Source organism: Rana temporaria, chromosome 1 (genome assembly GCF_905171775.1).
Source record: "Rana temporaria chromosome 1, aRanTem1.1, whole genome shotgun sequence".
Taxonomy (NCBI): domain Eukaryota; kingdom Metazoa; phylum Chordata; class Amphibia; order Anura; family Ranidae; genus Rana; species Rana temporaria.
The window spans coordinates 518,126,499-518,150,732 of NC_053489.1; the positions used below are offsets into that span (position 1 = coordinate 518,126,499).

General features: G+C 45.3%; 1 protein-coding gene across 1 annotated transcript in view; it reads left to right on the top strand.

Moving 5' to 3' along the window:
- Nucleotides 1–20,654, top strand: part of ABCE1 (ATP binding cassette subfamily E member 1) — a 46,005-nt gene extending 25,351 nt beyond the window's left edge. The window contains exons 12-18 of the mRNA XM_040331579.1: nt 1,627–1,686; nt 2,552–2,610; nt 3,253–3,363; nt 5,006–5,148; nt 5,231–5,353; nt 10,821–10,932; nt 20,228–20,654. Of these exons, the coding sequence (XP_040187513.1) occupies nt 1,627–1,686; nt 2,552–2,610; nt 3,253–3,363; nt 5,006–5,148; nt 5,231–5,353; nt 10,821–10,932; nt 20,228–20,275 (656 nt within the window). The 3' untranslated portion in view covers nt 20,276–20,654. The remainder of the gene's footprint in view (nt 1–1,626; nt 1,687–2,551; nt 2,611–3,252; nt 3,364–5,005; nt 5,149–5,230; nt 5,354–10,820; nt 10,933–20,227) is intronic.
- The last annotated feature ends 3,580 nt before the right edge of the window (nt 20,655–24,234 follow it).

Genomic DNA, 24,234 nt, shown 5'->3' on the forward strand with positions numbered 1-24,234 from the left:
GGGATTTGGAGAAGATTTTGGTTGGTTGACCGGAGCACACGCTTGGTGACGTAAGGTTTTATTTTCTCGCTTAAGGTATTGAGGAGTGTTTCCTTGTGTACATTTGTGGGTGAGGCAGAGCGTCTTGAAAGTCACCCGGTCCTGTATGGGCAGCCAGTGGAGGGACCTCAAGACCGGAGAGATAGATTCCCACGGTTTTTTACCTGTTACCAGTCTGGCTGCCGTGTTCTGGACGACTTGTAGATGTGAAATCTGGTATTTCGGTAGTCCTAAGTAGAGGGAGTTTGCGTAGTCGAGTCGTGAGTCGATGATGGTTCCAACCACTACTGCTGTGTCCTCTTCCGGGATGAGTCTACGTAGCATGCGGAGAAGATGATGAGAACTGCTGACGACTGATCCTATTTGTGCATTCATAGTCATGTCTAAGATGACTCCAAGACTTTTGACTTTGTTGCTTGGCGTGATGGTTTGTCCGAGGATGGTGGGTGGTGTCCAACTGGCCCTAGAATTAGATTTCCGATTTGCGTGAAGGATGAGTAGTTCCATTTTGGATCCGTTGAGTTTGAGGGAGCTTTCAGTCATCCAATTATCTGTCAGAGTGAGGCATTTTCCTAGTTCATGATATTGGTCTTTTTTGTTGGTGATTCGAAAGTAAAGCTGCATGTCGTCAGCATGAGTGGTAGCGCAGGTACTGTTTGCTGATGATTTTGAGGAGCGGTCAGATGTAGCCAGCCTACTGAAATAAAAAAACGGAACAGATTTCCCCAACCTACACATTTTAAGGTGGATAGAAAAATCCTCCCTGTGGTGTGGTGTGCGTATTCTGACGCCGGGACTCTTAGAATACACTGAACAGGACTGCAGTGGATTGGCTGCATGTGTTGATTAAGCAAAAATATACCAACATGTCCATTCATGAAAAGTCAGTTGATGAATCAACTTCTCATTGATGGAAACTGTCATATGTGGATTAAAAATCAGCCAGTTCCTGCTGAACTGGCTGAATTTTGATCCACAGATGGCTAGCTTTACTCAGTGGCTTGAATCCTATCCTTCCTACGGCTTAAAGCGGAGTTCCACCCAAAAGTGGAGCTTACGCTCATCTGCCTGCTCCCAAACCCCGGTGCCACATGTGCCACCTTTTGCGGAGGGGAGCGGATACCTGTCTTTCACAGGTATCCTGATGCTACTACTGGGAGTCTGAGCCACGGCCTTTGACGTCATCGCTGGGGCTCCCGCCTCCTTCCCCTGCCGTCAGGCCAGTAGGAGAGAGGAGCGGAGCCTCGCGAATGCGCAGTAGAGTTCCCGGCGTGAAGCCGTAAGCAGGATTTCCTGTCCTCTCCTTTTGTGTCTGGTATAGTAGTGAAGGTAAGTCTTATTGACAAAATATTACAGATCCTTTTAGGATGGAGAGAATAAAGTAAGGTAGGAAAGCCTGATGGTTTTTAAGGTGCAAGTACGACTTTGTTTTTTTAACTCCTCACACTTTAAAAATGTACTAGTAAACGTACAAAACAGTACATACAAAGTTTGGCACAAGCGCATATGACACAATTTTATTTTTTCCCCATTTGGCGGACTCTTGAATAGTAACGGTGTCTTTTTTTTTTTTTTTTTTCTAAACAGGAACTGGCAAAACTACATTTATTCGAATGCTTGCTGGTAGGCTGAAACCAGAGGAAGGAGGTAATATCAATGTTTCCTTTGCTTTAATACTGTATTTAAAGTACTCTGGGGGGGAAAAAACTCTTGGCATGTATAGGTATGCTCCATCCCCTGCCTCGCAGCTTAGATTGGTAACCGAGCAGAGAGCTCCTGGTCTTGCTGCCATAAAGTACTCCTGCCCTATTTAGAGTTCAGGGCCGTACATGTTGCATGCTTTGCCGGTATTTTTCCATATGCACAAGAGAAGATGATTGTCAAAGTTTCTCTTTTTACAAGTAAATATAAAAAATTGCAAATGTTATCTGTAATTTAGCCCCCCCCTCATTACCTTGGATGAGAAGAGTGCAAAAGAGAAGCTTTGTCTGAAATATTTAATTTATACATTGTATTGTAGAGCCCATAATGCTTTGTACTGGTTTATTGGTTATAAAGGTAAAAGCACCAATTAAATTGTTACTGAACCCAGGACCTTGCATTCACTACATCTGATCGCCCTGTGCTGATCGCATGCACCCTTCCAAAAAACAAAAAAACCCTCTAGCAATACACACAAAATTGCGCATGTGCAGCGTGCCCCTAAAGCTCTGCACTATCGGCAGATGGGTTGGGGACAGTAAAAGGGGGAGGATCAGAAAAGACAGAATCAAACAGCCTTTTTACACAATGAGGGGGATTAACCCCTTGGGTTTCACAGTGAGTATAACAAGCATGCTTTACTGCATATACAGACTGATTTTTACTGTTGTGGGTTTAGTAACACTTTAAGTTTACTTGTGAGCATTAGGGCAAGAGAATGCTACGCAATACTGGCTGTAGTTTATATTGATGTAAAAATGGTTTGTAGGATTAGAAGAATTGAATGTGCTTTCATGTATTTTAATTACAGGTGATGTACCATTCCTTAATGTGAGCTACAAACCACAGAAAATCAGTCCTAAGTCTACAGTACGTTGAAACCTAAAATGGGGCATTTTGTATATGGGCAATACGTTTCCTGTAGTGTATTATGTTGTGATGCATTCATAAACTTCCAATAGCCTAGTACGATAGATTGTAAAATTGTATATAATAAAGTCAAAATGGTAACCTTACCCTAGTAATGCTGTTTCATCTGGCCTTATGGGAGCTCCAAGCGGAACCATTCTCCACTCATATCCAGCCACTGGAGCTTTGCCTGTCGTACTCCACCAATGCATGCTGGATAAAAAGGCAGTCATTTCTTTTATTCTAGGTATCTCTGGGACAAATTGTCTACGCCTCTGGCTTAGATCAGAAATTGGCACAAAGTTTACTGAACTGGCCTGTATACCTCCCATTTAGAAGCAGAGAAACTTCTCTTATCCAATTTGGTTTGAATTTGCCGCTGGTCACATAATAGCTTGAGGTCCACTTTAAGGTGGAAGCGTAGGCATAGACTGTGCAAAATATAGCGATGCTTTAATATTGGTCTTTTTCCTATTATGATTACAGTAAACCCCAGTTTGTTTGTATGGGTTACTAACCTTTACAAAAAATAAAACCAAAAGTAGAATAGAAAGAACAAATTGGTCATTGCATGTTCTTATACTAATCTTTTGTTACAAACAGGGAAGTGTCCGCCAACTGCTACATGAGAAGATTAGAGATGCCTACACCCATCCTCAGTTTGTAACCGATGTGATGAAACCGATGCAAATTGAAAATATTATCGATCAAGAGGTATTCTACTTTCATCCTTAAAATTAAAACAAATTGCCTTACACAGAGTAAAACTGTAATGTATAGATTTTTCTTTTTTTTATGACGTGGATAAAAACAATGAACGCTTTACACCAATGAGCTATGGATGCGGTGCGTTTTCTGCATGCTTCAATTTTGGTGCATGTTTAAAAAGTGCACCAAAAACTCACCTTTTTATTAAAATTAATGGCAAACGGATCATTCACCCGTCGTGCATTTTTAGTAAGGTTGCACCGGTACTGGTATCGGTACCAATACTAGGCATTTATACAAGTATCGGTTCTAGTGAAAATGCACAGATACCTAAAACAAATACCTTCTGGCTCAGTTGTCAATGGGATTAGAGGAGGAGGACATAGGATGTTGTGCGGCCAACATGGAGTGTTGGGAGTGCTGTGTTTCTTCATCGCTTGGTCTTATCCAGATGGTAATATTAGACAGCACACTGATGGATGGAGACCCCCCCCCCCCTCCCTCACCTTGATCTCTCTAAATGCTGGAATTGGGGATCAGTAATTGGTATCGGCGAGTACTTAAAATAAAAAATCTATACTCGTTGCTAAAAAAAAAAAAAAAAAAAGTGATAGTGCATCCCTAGTTTTAAGTCTCGTGTCCAAGATTCAAAGGGGTATGCTGGAAATCCAGAAAATGTGCCAACAATGCATTGAAAGCGCATCAAAAATGCGATATGGCCTTTTACCAGTGTAAAAGGGGCCCCAACTATTGCAAAGCAATTGGCGAGGTTCCTATTTATCTAACGGCCAGAGGTGGATAGAACCTCAAAATTTGGTTTGGGTATCTAAGCTTAACCACTTAGACCGGAATATTTTCCCCCTTAATGACCAGGCCATTTTTTTGCGATACGGCACTTCATCGCTTTAACTGACAATTGCGCAGTCGTGCAATGCTGTACCCAAATATAATACATACGTTTTTTCACACCAATAGAGCTTTCTTTTGGTGGTATTTGATCATTTGGTTTTTTTTATTTTTTTTATTAAACAAAAAAGTGTGCCAATTATGACAAACAATATTTTATGCTTTTTGCTATAATAAATATTCCCCAAAAAAGTAAAAAATTTCTTCATCCGTTTAGGCCGAGGTGTATATTCTTCTACATGCATTTAATGAAAAAAAATAAACGATTTTTAGCGGGATTGCGGCTGACAGATTGGACACTTTTGGCATCATTGACATTTATACAGCGATCAGTGCTATTAAAATGCACTGATTACTGTGTAAATGTCACTGGTAGGGAAGGGGTTAAATGTGTTCCCTGATGTATTTCTAACTTGGGGGGGGTGGGACTGACTGGAGGAGGAGACAGATCGCTGTTCCTGATTAGTATGAACAGCAGATCTCTCCTGTCAGAACGGGGATGTGTGTGTTTACATACACACTCATCCCCGTTCTGGCTCTTATGTCCGCGATCACCTTTAAAGGTGCCGACGTACACCTACGGCGATTAGTGGCATCGTACCAAACTGCCACAGTATGAAGGTGGCTGGTCGGCAAGTGGTTAAATAACCTTCAGTCAAGGAGGGATTAATGTATGTTTGATATAGTTTATACTCCAAATGGTGAACATTCTTTTGAGTTTTGTGTGATTTTTGTCTAACAGGTGCAGACGTTGTCTGGAGGTGAGTTGCAACGTGTGGCTTTGGCACTGTGTTTGGGTAAACCTGCCGATGTGTACCTAATTGATGAGCCTTCAGCATATTTGGATTCTGAACAACGTCTCATGGCCGCCAGAGTCATCAAACGGTATTTTTGTTTTCTTTTACATCTTCATGTATTGAGGAAATATGTTCTTAAAACTTTAAACTAATGGCTTGTCTCATTTTAGATTCATTCTTCATGCCAAAAAGACCGCATTTATTGTGGAGCACGATTTTATTATGGCCACTTATCTTGCTGACCGTGTTATCGTCTTTGATGGCATCCCATCTCGGGATACAGTTGCAAACAGGTAGCCTTTTTATACATCTATGAAAATTGTACAAATGAACCAAACACCAGGTAAAATTACAAAGAACCTGTACCCAATGGTATGCTGGTGAAGTTTCAAACTGCCCAATTCAAGCCTAAGTGAAAGACCGAATTTACTTTATTTAAAGCCCTATAAAATCAAACCTCTTTATTTTTCCCCTCATTTCTTTTCTCTTGCGTTTTGCCCTTTAGCACCCCATGTTCTGATTTCTATAATCTTGGAAGTGCCTTCTCAGTTATTACTGCTTTTCCTGTAGTTTCATATCCTTAAGGGCCAGTTCACACCAAACAGTTCTGTACATTTTCTCTTTCGTTCATGGATGGACACGGCCTTAATCTTGACATGGTGGGAAATAGCCTATCTTTAGGAGTGACTAGGCAGAAAGTGTTAACTTCAAAGCTGAACCGCCCCGCCCAGGGTGCGGTCCCACTGACTATATCCTCTCAGCCTGCACCAAGCAGTTCAGTTTTTTTCTGCCTAGTCTAGGAGAAGACATGGCTCCCTTCAGGCCCAGGCTTGGATTCATTTTTTGATCTTTTTTATTCATTGAAGTTTTTTTTTCCTGCGATCTTCAATCAACTGCCGACTGGGCGACAGGCTGGATCCTAGATCCTTGTATTCTTCCCTGTTTCGGTAATCGAACGTGTGCCGACCATAGCTACGTGCTGGGTCGTCCACGACATGCCCATCGCTCTACGGGTGGTCGGTGAGCTATATACGCTCCCAGGGCTTGTATCGGACCGCTCCAGCGGGTACAAGGGCATCCAGTCGGACAGCGCCATGGCGGTGGCATATGTCAACCATCAAGGCGGAACAAGAAGCTCGGCTGCAGCGTCAGAAGTCGCTCACAGCCTAAGGTGGGCAGAAAGGAGCGTACCAGCCCATATACTTGTCTGTTACTGCGCCGTTCCGGAGTTCAGACTCACTGTTTCGGTGGCTGGTCCCAAAAAGGGCCCAGCGGTCTCTTCTGCCACCATTTCGTGGTGGACCCGACAGATCCTGATCAGGCTTGCGCCTTAAAGGGTCGGGCGCCTCTCTATCGCGATGCATTCGACTAGGGCAATGGTGCCCCTTGGGTTTTCTGGCATCTAGTGTCTGTTTCCCAGGTGTGTAAGGCGGCGACCTGGTCGCCCGGCCACACTTTCACTAAACTTTTACAAGTTGATGTAAGTGCATCTTCAGCCGCAAAGTTTTGCAGGCGGCTGTTTAGAGTTACAACTCCTCAGTTGAGGAGCTCTGTTTTGTTTTGGGGTGAAGTTTAATTTTATGCTTCCCACCCCTTATTTTGACAATGCATTGGGACGTCCCACTATGTCAAGATTAAGGCTGTGTCCATCCAAGAACGACAGAAAATAGGATTTTATTCTCACTGTAAAATCTTTCTGAGTTCATGGATGGACACAGCACCCACCCCTCTTTTTTTTTTTTTTTTTAAGTTTTGTACTGCTTGCTACGAACTGAACTGCTTGGTGCAGGCTGAGAGGATATAGTCAGTGGGACTAAAAGAAAAAAGAGAACGGAGGGCGCACCGACCTAGTGTGATACTGATAAACGAGTTTTATTAAAATTGTTAAAACAAATCATTATACTCACAAATGGAGTTTTAAAAACAGGCCTTGAAAGACAATACGGCAGAAGTCCAACACCATCAGAGCTTGGTGGTCTGCAGTGTTCCCTCACCGTGGGACTTGTGACAATTTAAACATACAGACATAAGTGTGTGGGCATGTGCTGAAGGGACACCCCTCCCACAATGTAGGAGGTACGCATCCGGGACCCCACCCCCACACACACCCCTCAGCCAAGCCCATACCTCCAGGATTGTACCCAGCCATCAATACAAATAAAAGCTAATCAAAAAATTTATATATATATATATATATATATATATATATATATATATATATATATATATATATATATATATATATATATATATATATATATATATATATATATATATATATATATATATATATAAATGTATAAATATTGCCATTTAGTAAGGATGAATGGCTTCAACATACAGTGGCTGGCCTTATATGTAGGAAGATGCCACAAGTCACTGATTCCAGGCATATGTATATACATGTGTCCAGATTTGCAGGGTGGAAACAGACTGTACAGTGAGGGGTCTCATCCTGTCATTAGTGGTGTTTTGCATTCACGTTTTTCAGTAGAGAATTATGTATATACTTATGTGTATAACACACACAGTAGTGTGCCTACATTCCCGATTGACGAGGTGGCCTGAAGTGGCTGCTGGAACACACGCCCACCATAGAAGGAGCCAGGTGCGCTCCAGCCGAATCGCACGCAGAGTCCCACAATGCGCATGATGTAATCGATGCGGCGCATACGTGACGTCCGTGCGTTCCAGCCTTCAAAACCAAAGGGCTGGAATGTCACATCCATTCCTAGATGGCGCGCTCCCATATGGGAGAGTTGGAAATTGGACAATTGCCATCTAGTGGTGGGAGGATGAACCTTCTAATCAGTGACGCCACCTTTTTTTTTTTTTTATATATATATATATATATATATATATATATATATATATATATATATATATATATATATTTTTTTTTTTGATTAGCTTTTATTTGTATTGATGGCTGGGTAACAATCCTGGAGGTATGGGCTTGGCTGAGGGGTGTGTGTGGGGTCCCGGATGTGTACCTCCTACGTTGTGGGAAGGGGGGGGGCCCTTCAGCACATGCCCACACACTTATGTCTGTATGTATAAATTGTCACAAGTCCCACGGTGAGGGAACACTGCAGACCACCAAGCTCTGAAGAAAGGGGTACGCCCCCGAAACGCGTCAGCCCTAACCACGGTCATAGATCAAAGCGAGTATCGTGTTCTGCTGATGGTGTTGGACTTCTGCTGTATTGTCTTTCAAGGCCTGTTTTTAAAACTCCATTTGTGAGTATAATGATTTTGTTTTAACAATTTTAATAAAATTAATTTATCAGTATCGCACTAGGTCGGTGCGCCCTCCGTTCTATTTTTTCTTTTTTAGTCTCATGAATTCCCACGATTCTGAGGAGGGCTGCAAGACTCTGGAAGATGCTTTTTAATTGAATTTTACCATCTCTTAAACATCTTCCAAAAATACCGGAGCGCAGGAGATTTGTCTTTGTAGGATATAGTCAGTGGGACCGCACCCTGGGCGGGGCGGTTTAGCTTTGAAGTTAACACTTTCTGCCTAGTCACTCCTAAAGAATAGGCCATTTCCCACTATGTCAAGATTAAGACTGTGTCCATCCATGAACGAAAGAGAGAGATTTTACGATGAGCATAAAATCCTATTTTTTTCAGCACTAAAAATGCATGCACAGTGTTTTCCATGTATTCCAATGGCTCTAGTTGACTGTAGTTCACACATGCAGTCAGTTTCCGGTCCAGAAACTGACCGAAAACGTGAACTAGAGCCATAGAAAACACTGTGCATACATATTTAGTGCAGAAAAAAGCACACGGAACTGAATGTAACAGCGTCTGGCGTGAACTGGCCCTTAGAGAATTTTCATAAGTTATGTATTGAGAATAAAGTGTACGTAAAGACAATTTCACATTTTAAAACCTTGCATTAAAATGCATCCAGCGAAGATTTATCCTAAATCCTAGCTGGTTACTGACAAGATGGTTGCATTGTACAGTGCATCCTGAAAGTGGTGGAACTTTCACTTTAAGTACTACTCGCCCCCTTATATGCCACATTTGGCAAGTTAATTTTTTTTTTTTTTGGGGAGTGGGTGACTAGTTTTTAGTGGGACTTCCTGTCATGGCCGAGTGCCCACAGTTTCAAAGGAGGCGCTGCGGAGAGAGGAGTGAGGCCGCATTGCTGGACTGTGGGACAGGTGAGTGTCTAAGTCAAGAGCTACACTTTTTGTAGCTGACTTTTATTAAACAAAAAAAAGCCTGGAACTCCGCTTTTACTTTGTCCATTTTGTTATGTTACAGCCTTATTCCAAATTAAATTCATTATTTTTTTTCAAAATTCTACACACAATACCCCATAATGACAATGTGAAAGAAGTTTGTTTTGAAATCTTTGCAAATTTAAAAAAAAAATAAAAAATTCACAGGTACATAAGTGCTTTGTTGAAGCACGTTTGGCACCAATTGCAGCCTCAAGTCTTTTTTAATATGGTTTGGCACATCTATTTTTGGCCAGTTTCTCCTATTCTTTGCAGGACCTCTCGAGCTCCATCAGGTTGGATGGGGAGTGTCAGTGCACAGCCATTTTCAGCTCTATCCAGGGATGTTCAATTGGGTTCAAGTCTAGGCTCTCGCTGGGCTACTCTGACATTTTACAGTTGTCCCTTAGCCACTATTTTGTTATCTTGGTTGTGTGCTTGGGGTCGTTGTCCTGTTGGAAGATGAACCTTTTGGCAAACTCCAGATGGGCTGTCATGTGCCTTTTACCGAGTAGTGGCTTCCGTCTGGCCACTCTACCATACTGGCCTGATTGGTGGAGTGCTGCAGAGATGGTGGTTCTGCGAGGCTCTCCTCTCTCCACAGAAAAATGCTGGAGCTCTGCCAGAGTGACCATGGTGTTATTGGTCACCTCCCTGACTAAGGCCCTTCTCCCCTGATCTCTGTTTTGCCAGGCGGCACGCTCTAGGAAGAGTGCTGATGGTTCCAAACTTCCATTTACAGATGGAGGCCACTGTGTGCATTGGGACCTTCAATGCTGCAGAAATTTTTCTGTACCCTTCCACAGATCTGTGCCTTGATACAATCCTGTCTCGGAGGTCTACAGACAATTCCTTGTCCTTCACAGCTTGGTTTGTGCTCTGATATACACAGTTAACTGTGGGACCTTATATAGATATTTGTGGACATGATTTGGAAAGTCAATCAACTGACTTTACCAAAGGTGGACTCCAATCAAGCTGTAGAAACATCTCAAGGCTGATCAATGAAAACGGGATGCACCTGAGCTCCGTTTTCAGGGTCATTGCAAAAGCTGTGAATACTTATGTATATGTGAATTTATTTTATTATTTTTTATAAATTTGCAAACAAGTTTTTTTTTACGTCATTGAGTATTGTTTGTTGAATTTTGAGGAAAATTATGCATTTAATCCATTTTGGAATAAGGCTGTAATATAACATAATGTGGAAAAAGTGAAGCACTGTGAATCCTTTCCGGGTGCACTGTATGATGGAAGGCTTGGCCTTTACAGGTTTGTGGAGCTAGCCATATTGTTGTCTCTGCTAATCACAGAGGGCGAAAGGGAATCTTGGACTGCTGTGAAGTATTCCATTTGTTGAAGCGCCTAATATAGACAATATAACGGTCATTAACGTAGCATTGGGCAGGTTACCTTGTGTGTATGGAAATGTTGCAACAATAGTTTTCTGGCACTGGATTTCTTTCCCTTCACCTGATATTTACTGTAAATACTTGCTAAATAAGTTGCTTTTCTTTTGCAGCCCTCAGACACTTCTTGCTGGAATGAACAAATTTTTGTCTCAGCTGGAAATCACATTTAGGAGAGACCCCAACAACTACAGACCAAGAATAAACAAAATGAATTCAATTAAGGTGCGTATGCAGAGCAGCCTGCAAAATAGTGTTTAGGAATGCATAAACTTAATGGAATTTTCAATAAAAGCCTGCTTGTAATTGTACTTCAGTTTATCATAGTAACGTATGACAAAAACACTGAAGCAGCAGACTTTGTGAAAATGTTGTTATATTTATATCATTCTCAAAACATTTGGCCTGGGCTGTACACTTTGATTCTATAACATCATAATTGTAATAAGATAAGTTCTTTTGACAATCCAATATAAGCTTGCTTGGAAAATCTTTCATGTTATGAGTGCTGCTTGTTTTGCAGGTAGCAAAGTCTTTTGTGTTTCCTGTACTCGCTGTGCCTTCTGAAACTCCATTTCAGAATGTCCAGACGTGTAGTTGAGTTCAGACAGCATGCCCTGTGAAATGGGCGACACAGCAGTGTATTTTCATAAGGCATAGTGAATGTGCTGCTGCATTCAAGGAAGTAAATGTGTGGGACTCTTAACCACTTACCCCCCGGACCATATTGCTGCCCAAAGACCAGAGTACTTTTTGCGATTCGGGACTGCGTCGCTTTAACAGACAATTGCGCGGTCGTGCGACGTGGCTCCCAAACAAAATTGGCGTCCTTTTTTTCCCACAAATAGAGCTTTCTTTTGGTGGTATTTGATCACCTCTGCGTTTTTAATTTTTTGCGCTATAAACAAAAATAGAACGACAATTTTGAAAAAAATGAATATTTCTCTTTCGTTCATAGACGGACACAGCATCCTTTGACCTTAGGGTTATGCTTCTTCCTACCAGGAGATTTAGGCAGAATTCTACAGCACTTAAGGTGTTAAAAACTTTCCTTCATGCCGCTCCTCCCAGGGGGCGTGGCTCCCCCAGGCATAACCCCCACTCTGCTTCAGCAGCCTCAGTTTGTTTCTGCCTAACCGTCAGGAGAGTCAGGCTCTCTCTGGAGTCCTGGACTCTGGAGTTTTTTCTTGCAAATTTTTTTTTGCTTTTTGCGAGTTTTTCCTCGCTTTTTTATTTTATTTTTGAATCCTGCGATTCTTCTATCAACAGCCGACTGGGTGACAGGCTGGGTCCTCGACCCTTGTAGTCCCCCCAGGTTCGGCCTTCGAGCGTGTGCCGGCCCTCAGCTCCGCTTTGGGACGTCCACGACAGGCCCCATAGCTCCAGGGGCGGCCGGGGAACTTCGGTTCTAGGGCACACATATGACCGGTCTCTATGGCCTTGTCACAGTGTGTCTGGCTGACAACCATGCCGTTCGCGGACGTTGGTTCTGTCTGGGATACCTCCAGCCGGGTAGTCGCAGGACAGGTAAGTAGTGGCCCCTTACTCAGGTAAGTGGTCTGGCTGGAATGTTTTCCCTTGGGAGGTCGACTGAGGGTTTTTCCCTGCTTTCCTCTCTCCCTTATTCCTCTCCCTCCTTCCCCCTTTGGGTGACGGCTGTGCAGGGGGTTTTTTTCTCTGGGGCTCATTTTTTTCACTCGTGGTATGGCTGGGGCTGTTCTGTGTCACTGCAGGGGACTGTGGTGGACATTCTGGGCATTTTTGTGTGTGCTGTGTGCTGTTTTGGTGTACTGTCATTTTTGGGTACACTGTCTTTTTAAAACTGCGCAACGGCGGCCATTTTGCCGGAGCCGCGCTTGTATTATTCGGCGGCCATTTTCTTGTGGCCGGCGCCGTTTTCAGCACTAGTTCGGCCTCTAGTGGCCGTTTCGGCGGGGAAAAAAGACCGCGAATCATCTGAGGGGACAGACGCAGCGCTGCAGCTTCTCCTCAGCACACACTTGCCTTCACAGACCGCGCTGTACCAGAGGGTGGTGAGTCTCAGGGGGCCCCATACTGTGCTCTAGCGGCCGGGAGGTGACCTGTGGGGGACTTTTTTCCTGCCATTGGCAGTGGGGGTGACACGGCAGCTGCAATATGGAGCCTGAATCAGGCCCCTCATTCCTCACAATGCCGGAATTAACCCTTAAGCGCCCCTTCCCCTGCCACATCTGTTGAGTCGGTGTCGGCTGTCCTGGAGTCTTTTTCTCACCAGGTTTGGAGCAGCCAGTGCTCGGTTGGGGGGTAAAAAAGCGCCCCCCCCGGAGGCTGTTTCTGGGGATATCTCTGACGCAGAATCTGATGCTTCTGGTTCTGTCATGTCAGAGGATGCGGGCTTAACCCACATGGACAGCGAGGATGACTCTGCTGCGGAGTCTGCTGACAAGGAATTTGTTGGAGCTCTTATAACTGCGGTACGTGAGACTCTTCATTTAGAGGATGTGGCGGAGACACCAGCGGTGTCAGTCCCTTTTGGATTCCGCAAACCACCGCGTACCGCTAAGGTATTCCCTTGTGTTCCTTATTTGGACAATTTGTTGTATAAGGAATGGGATACACCGCAAAAGGCTTTTACTATTCCTAAAAGCTTTGCTACCCGTTACCCCCTGGAGGAGGACTTTTAAAAAAAAAAAAAAAAAAAAAAAAAAAAAAAAGTGGGTCACTCCTCCGTCGGTGGACCCTCCTGTGTCCAGACTGAGTAAGGCTACTATGTTGCCTGTGGAGGGGGCTCCTGCTTTCAAGGACCCCGCTGATAGGAGAGTGGAGGCCGTGGCCCGCTCCCTGTTCTCGGTGGTGGGTTCGGCGGTAAGGCCGGCTCTGGCCGGCGCCCTGGTTGCTCAGACGCTAACTGAAAGGGCGAAGCTCCTGCTGCAGGATCTGGAGGTCTAGGGTGCTTCCGAGTCCTCTAGGGACCTGGCTGAACAGTTGATTCAGGGTCAGAAGTTTTCTCTGCGAGGCGGATATGGATTAGATTCCTTTGCTTTCCAGGGCTTCTGTCTACGCAGTGGTTCTGCGCCGCCTTATATGGCTGAAGTGCTGGTCGGCTGACCAGTCCTCAAAAAAGGCCTTGATAGATTTGCCTTTTAAGGGCGGACGGCTTTTGGGGGCATCCCTGGATGACATCATTAAGGATGCCACTGGAGGTAAGAGCACCTTGCTCCCTCAGTCGGGGAAGGGTAGGGAACCTCGCCGCAAGCAAGGTCCTACTTTTACTACCCCCTAAGCGGTTTTTTCGTGCGGCTGGAAAAGGTCCGCAAGGTGCAAAAGCCCTTGCTGCCGGGCGTAAGCGCCCCTGGTTCAAAAAACCGAACAAGCCTGCGGACAAGCCTGCTTCCGCATGAAGGTCTGCCCCCGCCCGGGTCTCGGGTGGGGGGACGGCTTCACGACTTCGTGGATCGGTGGAATTCTCTTCTATCCGACCGTTGGGTTTGCGAGGTGGTCGCCTCGGGGTACAAGATAGAGTTCCTTTCTTGTCCCCCAAACAGATTTTTTCCATCCAACCTCCAGCTTCCTCCGGATCGTCGGCTAGCCCTGTCCGGGGCTGTCCAGGATCTTCTGGACAGGGGGGTGGTTGTGCCGGTCCCCTCGCTGGAACGGTTTCGGGGGTTCTACTCCAATCTGTTCGTGGTCCCCAAGAAGGGAGGGGTTCGCCCTATCCTGGACCTAAAGGCCCTCAACTCCTTTGTCAAGGTGCAGCGATTCAGGGTGGAGTCGGTCCGTTCTATCATAGCGTCCCTCCACCAGGGGGACTTCATGGCGTCCTTAGACATCATGGACGCATACCTGCATGTCCCCGTTTGCACAAGCCACCAAAGGTATCTGCGTTTTGCGATCGGGGAGGACCACTATCAATTCGTGGCCCTCCCGTTCGGGCTGGCGTCGGCACCACGGGTGTTCACCAAGGTGCTCGCCCCGATCCTGGCCTTGCTACGGCAGCGAGGGATCGCTATCGTGGGATACCTGGACGACCTTCTCCTGAGAGCTTCTTCAGGCTCAGAGTTAGAGGAGGACGTGTCCATCACGTGTCGGACTCTGCAGGAGTTCGGCTGGTTTTCTGAATCTCAGAAAATCAGTGTTGGTTCCGTCCCAGAGGCTGGAACACCTGGGGCTGGTTTTGGATTCGGGGGAGACAAAAAGTGTTCCTCCCATCGCAAAACCTGCTGACCCTGCAATCTGCAGTGAGACAGTTGTTGACCCAGAAGTGGTCATCTCTTCGCTTCTGCATGCGGGTTCTGGGTCTGATGGTGGCCTCATTCGAGGCGGTTCTGTATGCCCAATTCCACACCAGGGTACTACAGAAGGAGATTCTGTCACGATGGGACAGGGTCCCATCTTCTCTGGATCGCCAGATTCGGTTGAGCCATCTGGCCAAATCTTCCCTGGCATGGTGGCTGACGTCTCCGGTGCTTCGGTCCGGGAAGTCTTTTCTTCCGTGCCGCTGGACAGTGGTCACGACGGATGCCAGCCTCTTCGGCTGGGGGGGCGTCTGGGGCACCCAGTCAGCCCAGGGGCGCTGGACTCGGGAGGAGTCCCGCCTGCCGATCAATATCCTGGAGCTCCGAGCAATCAAGCTGTGCCTTGTCAGGTGGTCGCTGGAGCTACAGGGCCGTCCTGTCAGGATCCAGTCCGACAACGCCACGGCCGTGGCGTACGTCGATCATCAGGGCGGCACAAGGAGCTCGGCCGCGGCGACGGAGGTCGCTCACATACTTCGGTGGGCCGAAAGGTCCGTTCCGGCCCTGTCGGCGGTATACATTCCGGGAGTTCTGAATTGGCAAGCCGACTTCCTGAGTCGCACGACTCTGGATCAAGGGGAGTGGTCTCTCCACCCGGAGGTGTTTCAGATCCTGTGCCAAAAATGGGGCACTCCAGACGTAGACCTTCTGGCGTCCCGTCTCAATCGGAAGGTGCCACGGTTTGTGGCCAGGTCAAGGGACCCGTGGGCAGACGCGTCAGACGCGTTGGTGGCTCCCTGGGGTCAATATCACCTGATTTACGCCTTCCCTCCTCTAAGGCTCCTACCCCGCCTGCTGCGCAGGGTGGAAGCCGAAGGGATTCCAACGATCCTGATCGCCCCAGATTGGCCGCGTCGCTCTTGGTACGCGGACCTGGTACGTCTGGTGGCAGACGCCCCCTGGCGCCTGCCTCTGAGGGAAGATCTCCTGTCTCAGGGCCCGATCTTCCATCCTGCTTTACGGTCACTGGCTTTAACGGCGTGGCTGTTGAGAACCAGGTACTGAAGGACCGGAGCCTGTCGGGCCCGGTAATCTCTACCATGATGCGTGCACGGAAGTCCACTTCTCGAAAAATTTACCATCGTACATGGAAAGCATACATCTCTATGTGTGAGGAGATGAAGTGGCACCCCCGTACTTACGTGGTGTCCCGGATCCTGCTGTTCCTACAGCGGGGAGTGGACCAGGCTCTTGCCTTGAGTACGATCAAGAGCCAGATCTCTGCTCTGGCTGTTTATTTTCAGCGTCCCGTGGCAGCGCACTCTTTGGTTCGCACGTTTGTGCAGGGGGTCCGGCATGTGGCCCCCCCGGGGCGCCCTCCGCTACCTTCTTGGGACTTGAACTTGGTCCTCTCGGCGCTTCAGCGTGCCCCCTTTGAGGACATTCGGGAGATCCCCTTGCTGACTTTGTCGCAGAAGGTGATCTTTCTGGTAGCTATTACCTCTATCAGACGAGTGTCTGAACTGGCGGCCTTGTCTTGCAAGGCCCCCTACTTGGTCATCCATCAGGATAAGGCGGTGCTGCGCCCGCAGCCCTCTTTTCTTCCGAAGGTCGTTCGGCCTTTTCACATTAACGAGGACATTGTTGTTCCATCATTATGTCCTCAGCCGAAGAACCCGAAGGAAGCCTCTTTACATTCTCTGGATGTGGTTCGGGCCCTTCGAGTTTACTTGTCGGCGACAGCTCCGTTCCGGAAGTCGGACTCGCTGTTCGTGTCTGTGTCCGGTCCCAGTATGGGCCTGGCAGTCTCGTCGGCCACCATTTCCAGGTGGATCCGACAGGTTGTGCTTCAGGCCTACGCCCTGAAGGGGCGGGCGCCTCCCTTTCGGGTCATGGCGCATTCGACCAGGGCGATCGGGGCCTCCTGGGCTTCCGACACCAAGCCTCTGTGTTACAGGTGTGTAAGGCAGCGACCTGGTCGTCGTTCCACACTTTTTCAAAGTTTTATAAGGTGGATGTGAGTGCATCTTCTGATGCCTCCTTCGGCCGCAGGGTGTTACAGGCGGCAGTTTAAGGTTGGAGTTCCTCCGTTGAGTAACTCCGGTTTTGTTTGGGGTGTAACCTGTTTTTGCTGTGTTATTTTCCCACCCCTCGAATTTTTTTGACACTGCTTGGGGACGTCCCTAAGGTCAAAGGATGCTGTGTCCGTCTATGAACGAAAGAGAAAAAAGGATTTTTGTACTCACCGTAAAATCCATTTCTCTGAGTTCATAGACGGACACAGCACCCACCCCTCCTTTGTTTGTACTGCTTGTTACGAACTGAGGCTGCTGAAGCAGAGTGGGGGTTATGCCTGGGGGAGCCACGCCCCCTGGGAGGAGCGGCATGAAGGAAAGTTTTTAACACCTTAAGTGCTGTAGAATTCTGCCTAAATCTCCTGGTAGGAAGAAGCATAACCCTAAGGTCAAAGGATGCTGTGTCCGTCTATGAACTCAGAGAAATGGATTTTACGGTGAGTACAAAAATCCTTTTTTTTTACTTTTTGCTGTAATAAATATCCCCCAAAAATATATAAAAAAACATTTTTTTTCCTCAGTTTAGGCCGATACGTATTCTTCTACATATTTTTCGTAAAAAAAAATCGCAATAAGCGTTTATTGATTGGTTTGCGCAAAAGTTATAGCGTTTACAAAATAGGGGGTATTTTTATGGCATTTTTATTAATATTTTTTTTTACTAGTAATGGCGGCGATCAGCGATTTTTTTTTTTTTTTTTTTTTTTTTTTTTTTTTTCCGGTATTGCGACATTATGGCGGACACTTCGGACATTTTTGACACATTTTTGGGACCATTGGCATTTTTATAGCGATCAGTGCTATAAAAATGCATTGGATTACTATAAAAATGCCACTGGCAGTGAAGGGGTTAACACTAGGGGGCGGGGAAGGGGTTAAGTATGCCTGGGTGTGTTCTTACTGTGGGGGGGGGGGGGGGGGTGGCCTCACTAGGGGAAACACTGATCCTCGGTTTATACATTGTATGAACAGAAAATCGGCATTTCCCCTGCTGACAGGAACGAGAGCTGTGTGTTTACACACACAGCTCCCGTTCCCCGCTCTGTACCGAGCGATCGCGTGTGCCCGGCGGCGATCGCGCCCGCCGGGCACACGCACGGGAGCGGGGGGCGTGCGCCTCCGGCGGCGCGCGTGCGCCCCTAGTGGCTGCTAATCGGCAGGACGTCATATTACGTGCTCTCACCTAGGAGAGCCACCTTGTGGACGTATTTCGGCGGTGCGCGGTCGGCAAGTGGTTAAAGTACATTTTCAAACTTCAAAATCTTTCACGTTCTAAGTAGGCTATAAATAAAAGTGTAGGAATGAATTCATGATTTTATATTTTCTGGTACAATATTTTTATTTGAATATAAAAAGGAATACAGATGCAACGTTCCCACGCAGGGGGTAACAGCAGTAGGCTTGAGACAAAACATGTTTAACTACACATATGGGGTATGTTTTTCTTTAGTTGACTGACGATCAACAGGCACCCTCCGGCTAAGGGCAGGGGGGGGGAGGGGGGGGTCAACACAGTGCCAGAGCCTAAGGGGCTGGGGTGTGGAACAATCCACACGAATGTATGAAGACTGATCATTCAATGAGATAAAAAAGGGGGGGGGGGGGCAGAGATGGAAAGCGCAATAGAAGGAGACGTTCAAGAAACAGGAGGAGAAAGTTCCCCCAGGCTGATGGGTGGGGTCAATTAAACAGGCCCAAGCTGGACGATGCAGAGTAGGGATCTAACACGAGGCCCACGCCTTAAGAAATATGGTGTGGGAGTCCTGGAGGACACTACTCCTCTTTTCATTAATCGAGAGTCGTTATGATGCTCTTTACCTTTGCAAAAGAGACTGCCGTTTTTTTCCCAGGCCCTGGCTATTATTGTTTAGCGGCAATAAATGAGCGTCTGTCTTCTGTTGGTAGAAGAGACCCAGGATCGAGCAGTGCTAGTTTTGTGAAGCAGTACATTGAAGAGGGTAAACGGTCCAATGACCCGGCATGACCACCAGATGTGAAATGTTGTCTCCTTGTTGGCCGCATCGGTCATATTTCTACGCCCCATGGGGTGTCCATGAGCTTTGGATAGTGGGGGAGTGAGGGAAGTCCAGGCGGCGAGGAGCGAGATTACCATGCAGCCATCTTGGTTTGCTGCTTGCCCATGATTTTACATTCTAAGCACAGATACACTTTTTAAGGTTGTAAGAAGATATGAGTCATTTCTTTTTACAGTAATTGGTTTTAGTTATAATCATAGAATAGACTTGCCCAAATTTATAATTGCAGTTAGTCTGGAATGCTGCATCATCTGCTGGTTCTTTGGTGTTGCAACAAATAAGCAGCTTAATCTCCCTATTTCTGCCTGCATCGGAGTCTCATTGCTAAAGCCCTATTGCACACGTTCAGAAAATTGGACAAAAAATTCCACTTTCAAAGCGATCATACGATAGTGCACAGTCTTCAAGAGCCGTGTGTGTTTATACAAGGCTAAAGAAAGCCTTAGCGCTTATAAAGGAAATGTGGCTGCCATGCTGGCTCTTTCTGCAGTACTTTGAGTCGGTGACCAAGAACAAGTGTTAGTAGATCAGTAATGACAGTCTCTATTTTTATCCTCTTGCCAATGCATGATTTTAACCTTGTTGCTAATAGTTTAATTTTTTTACAATCCAATGAAATCTGTATTTCTCAAAGGTATTTAAAACCCCTTCCTGCCAACCGCACACAGATGCGGCCTCACGGAAGTAGGCTTTTTCCTATGGAGCCTCATATCTCCCTTTTTGTGCTGGGAGCCGATCGTACTAACGATTGGGACCTGGGACTCCAAGTTCGCTCTGATAGCTTCTCCGCCTCGGTGTAAAAACTCCTGCAAGGGGAAGGTACAATGCATTTCTATGCATTCAAAAGAGGAAGTAAACACAAACTGCTGCATCAAAGATTAAGAGTTGGATTCTGACGGGAGTTGGGGAAACAGGGTATTGCTTTTGAATTTCCTGCTCGTCTTTGAGACTGAAGGATTATTTGTTGGTGGAGCATTTATGGATAAAGGTTTTTAGGTAGTTAAAAAAACTTTGTTTACAAGCTGACATCAATGTTAACATGGTACTAAACTGTAAAATTTAACTGCGTATTTGGCTGTTTGCCTCTATTCTTGCTTTACAAATGCAGTTGCTATTTTTTTTTTATTTGCTCCTCTGCTCCATTAGTGCTTTGCACATCTTTTATATACTGTTTATTTTTATTTCCTCCTCTTAGGATGTGGATCAGAAGAAGAGTGGAAACTACTTTTTCTTGGATGACTAAACCAGTTTGGAAAGCTTCTTTACCCTCAAATTATAGCAGGAGGGGACAAACTGCTGTTGTAATTTTACAAAACATCCCCAGAAATGCTTCATTGTATGCTGTATTATTACAGTAAGGATAAGAGTAAGCACCCCAGACAACTGGCTGTAAAGGAATGAAACTTTTTTTTATCCATTGTTTCTGCAAAACAGTACAGTTTGTTATGGTTTCATAACGTGATATCTAACTTAAGTCATTTTGTTTTCCCTAATTTTAGAGCTTTGTGAGCTGTATTTCTAAAGTATGGTTTATAAAATGCTGTTAACAATACAATCTTGTTTTAAAAAAGAGTCCCAAACCTCTGCAGAGGTTTTCAGAAATAAACATCCACCTAAATGAAGTTCTTTGCTTTTTTTTCTCCTGAACCACATGGATTCAGTTCACAATTTTGAGGAACTTGAAAACACTGCTAGTAGTGTTTTTTAAGAACTGAGCTTTTCAGGGTTAAATATGCTAGAATCACTCTTTATCACACACTTGGATTTTTAAGCCTGGAACACACCGAGTATTTTTCTGTTCAAACCAGTGGGTTGAGCAAAAAAAAGATGGCTCTGGTCGGAGTCGCTGTACTTGCGATCCAACATTGATGCACCAATCTATCCTGTGGAGCTGTTCTGAAAAGGGGATGAGGCCGTCCCTGCCAGAACACTCCGGTCAGCGTTGATCGGCAGCACGTTGGTTCTGGTTTTCCGGTATGCTCGTAGGACAAGCCGGTCAAGTGGCATTTATTGAACTGCCATTTGGCCCGTGTGTACAGAGCTTTAGGGAGGAGGGATGCCACGCTAGGAAAGGGTGTCTGGAAATGTAGCCAGTGTGTTGATAGCAGATGACCCTTTCATGCCCCATGTTGATCTACAAACAGTTTTCCAGAAGGGAGTCTTGGCCATTTTGATATTCTATGAGCATTTGGCCGCCTTTCAACATCTCCAGAGGAGGTTGGAAATTAAGGAAGTACAATGTCTTGATTTAAAAGATAGCACCAGTTTCAAGACCACTGAATCTGGGCGAAAAAGGCTAGATAAGGTCATGGGGGGGGGGGGGGGCTGAACATTTGCATCTTAAATACTCTTTTCACTAATGTTCTGGCCACCAGGTTTTGGTATTGGTAACCAAAGTGAGGTTGTTTCTGATACACGTACGCTCCCTCATAACCTCCACCAAGAGGGTCCCATTTGGGGGAAGGAGGGTTTCTTTGGCAGCTTGATTTTGATGCAAGCTTTAATGAATTGCACTTTGAAAGGGGGTCACTGCCCATTTCTAACAGCAAACATTGCCAGCAGTTGAATCTTCCAAGGTACTGAACATGAACCTTTTCTGTAGGCCAGTCTGAAGAAACTAATATCTGAGCTGGAGTCAGGGACATGGGATTTCAATTGTTTTTCGACAAAGTATATGTATTTTTGTCTAGACTTTTTATGGTAATTTTTTTTTTTTGGTGGATTTCTAAGGCCCTCATTAGTGTAGAGACCACCTCATGTTGAAAGTTTCTGCGTCTCAACTTCCATGGCACCAAGTGTAAACTGCTAGGTCATAAGGGTACTGGTCTTGCCTTGGTAAGTCTGGTATACAGTTCATCCGGAAAGTATTCATAGCGCTTCACTTTCTTTTTCGTACATCACGGGACACAGTCGGGCTAATATTCTTTACCTGCTGTGTTATACTTCATTAGGTGAATGGACACTGGTAGATAAGGTCGTGATCCCTTATATAACCGCTCCCATACAGGAAGCACATCCGTTTTTTACCAATGTCTGCAAGGTGGATGGCATGGTGTGTTGAGCTCTCTGAGCTCCAGGTCTCTATTCCAACAAACGGTTTAAAAAATGAATCGTGATTGACCAATCGGATCCATTTGACACAGGCTTTTATGCTTGGATAAATGGTACCCGAGCCTCGAATATTCAAAATCCTGCCTGTAATGTGGCCTCCAGGCACTGGACCCTGCAGAGTGGAAATTCTGGCCACAAAGGCATTTCCTGCAGGATGCTGTATAGGTCCAAGGGAGTGGACCCTAAACATGAAAAGGGTACCCAGTCCTTAAAGCAGTTTTTTTTCAACCAAGGCACCCTTTAAAATCTGTACAATGTAAATGTAGAAAAGTTTTTTTACACCAAATGCTATTTGCACAGTGGATTTGCAAACACATTTTTATTTTTGTAAAAAATTCACTTCCATGAATTAAAACAAAACACAATATAACAACCGCAATTTTTGGGTATAGTGTGAAAGATGTTATGGCAGGTAAATAGATACCTAACATGTCATGCTTTTAAAATTGCTCACACTCGTGGAATGATGACAAACTTTGGTACTTAAGCAACACTTTAAACACCTTGGGCTGGATTCACAGACACTTACGCATCTAGAGATACGCAGCGTAAGTGCACAGATGCGCAGTCTATCTATGTGCCTGATTCTTCATAGAAGATACGCCTGAAATGTGGCTCCATCCAACCGACTTAAGTTTCCTACGCTGGCGCATATTTACGCTGGCCGCAAGGGGCGATTCCATTGATTTACATGTTGAATATGTAAATGAGCGAAATACGCCGATTCACAAACGTACTTATGCCAGTCGCAGGAATTTACGCCGTTTACATAAGGCGTACGTCCGACGTAAAATTGTTTCACATATAAGGAGGCGCATCCCATGCAAAGGTATGGATGTCGAACAGCCGTCATATTTTACGTAAGTCGTACGTGAATGGGGCTGGGCGTAGGTTACGTTCACGTCGTAGCTTAGGGAGTAAATTCGACGTGATTCTGAGCATGCGTATCACTTTAGGACAGGTCCTCTTTATGGAGAGATCTGGGGTCAATAAGACCTCGTATCTCTCCTTTACCTTTTAAAAGCAACATATTTGATCTTTTGCTTTAAAAAAAAATGATTACAAATAGTTAACTTCCGGACTGGAGGTCATGGCGTCACTCCGGTCCTTTAAGGCAGTCAAAGGGGATCTACTCTTTCATCGCCTCTGGGAATAGCTGGCCACTCCATTGGATTGTTTCTCGGGCAAGACCATTGAAGGGGGGGGGGGACAGGACGGGACATCCCCTCCCGCCACTTCTGAAAGCAGAAGCCACTCGGAACGCTTTCATGAGAAAGCCAACCACTGGCTGTAAAAAACAATACCAAGGTTATGGCTGATATTTTCAACCATAACCCCGGCAATGGGGTAAGGATCTCGCGCCAAATTATAAAGAAAAATGTAGGAAAGCTGCTCCCCAAAAAATTCAAATATGAATGTAAAATGTGGGAAAAGGTGGATAGGGGGCGCTAATAAACAAAAAGTGAAAAATCCAAAAAAACACAACAACAGTATACAATCATGTGCAATAAGTGCAAATGTAAAAAATACTAAAATATTATGATCTCATCCGTGAGATGAGTACACAGAAAAAGATTATATATATATTACACACAAAGGAAACAGTCCATGTACTGAATGAACTAAACGGCAATAAAGTGCATGTGCAGTGAATGCCAATAGAAAAAGTGCAAAAGCATTAGGATCTCGTCCATGCAATGGTTGCACAAAAAATATATTGGACACAGAGAAAAACGCACAAAAAGTCCATTAATTGGATAGACTAAATAACATGTGTCCATTTGTTCCTTGTTTATCACTGTACATGTGTTAAGGTAAGATAAGCAGGATTCCACCTTCACCGATCTATATCACCCAATAGTGCATAAAGGATGGCTCCTTACTGCATGTAGTTGACCTATTTTGCTAAAAAGGTCAATTAAAGCTTGTTGTCACCATGGACAAAGAGTGGACACCTGAAGTTCCTGTGGGTCAGCTGGTTATAGCATCATATGGATATAAAAGCAGAGTGATACCGCCATAGCATAACGTTTATTTAAAACATTAAAAACAAACACAATGCCGAGTGGAGGCTTACTTGAATAGTGCCCA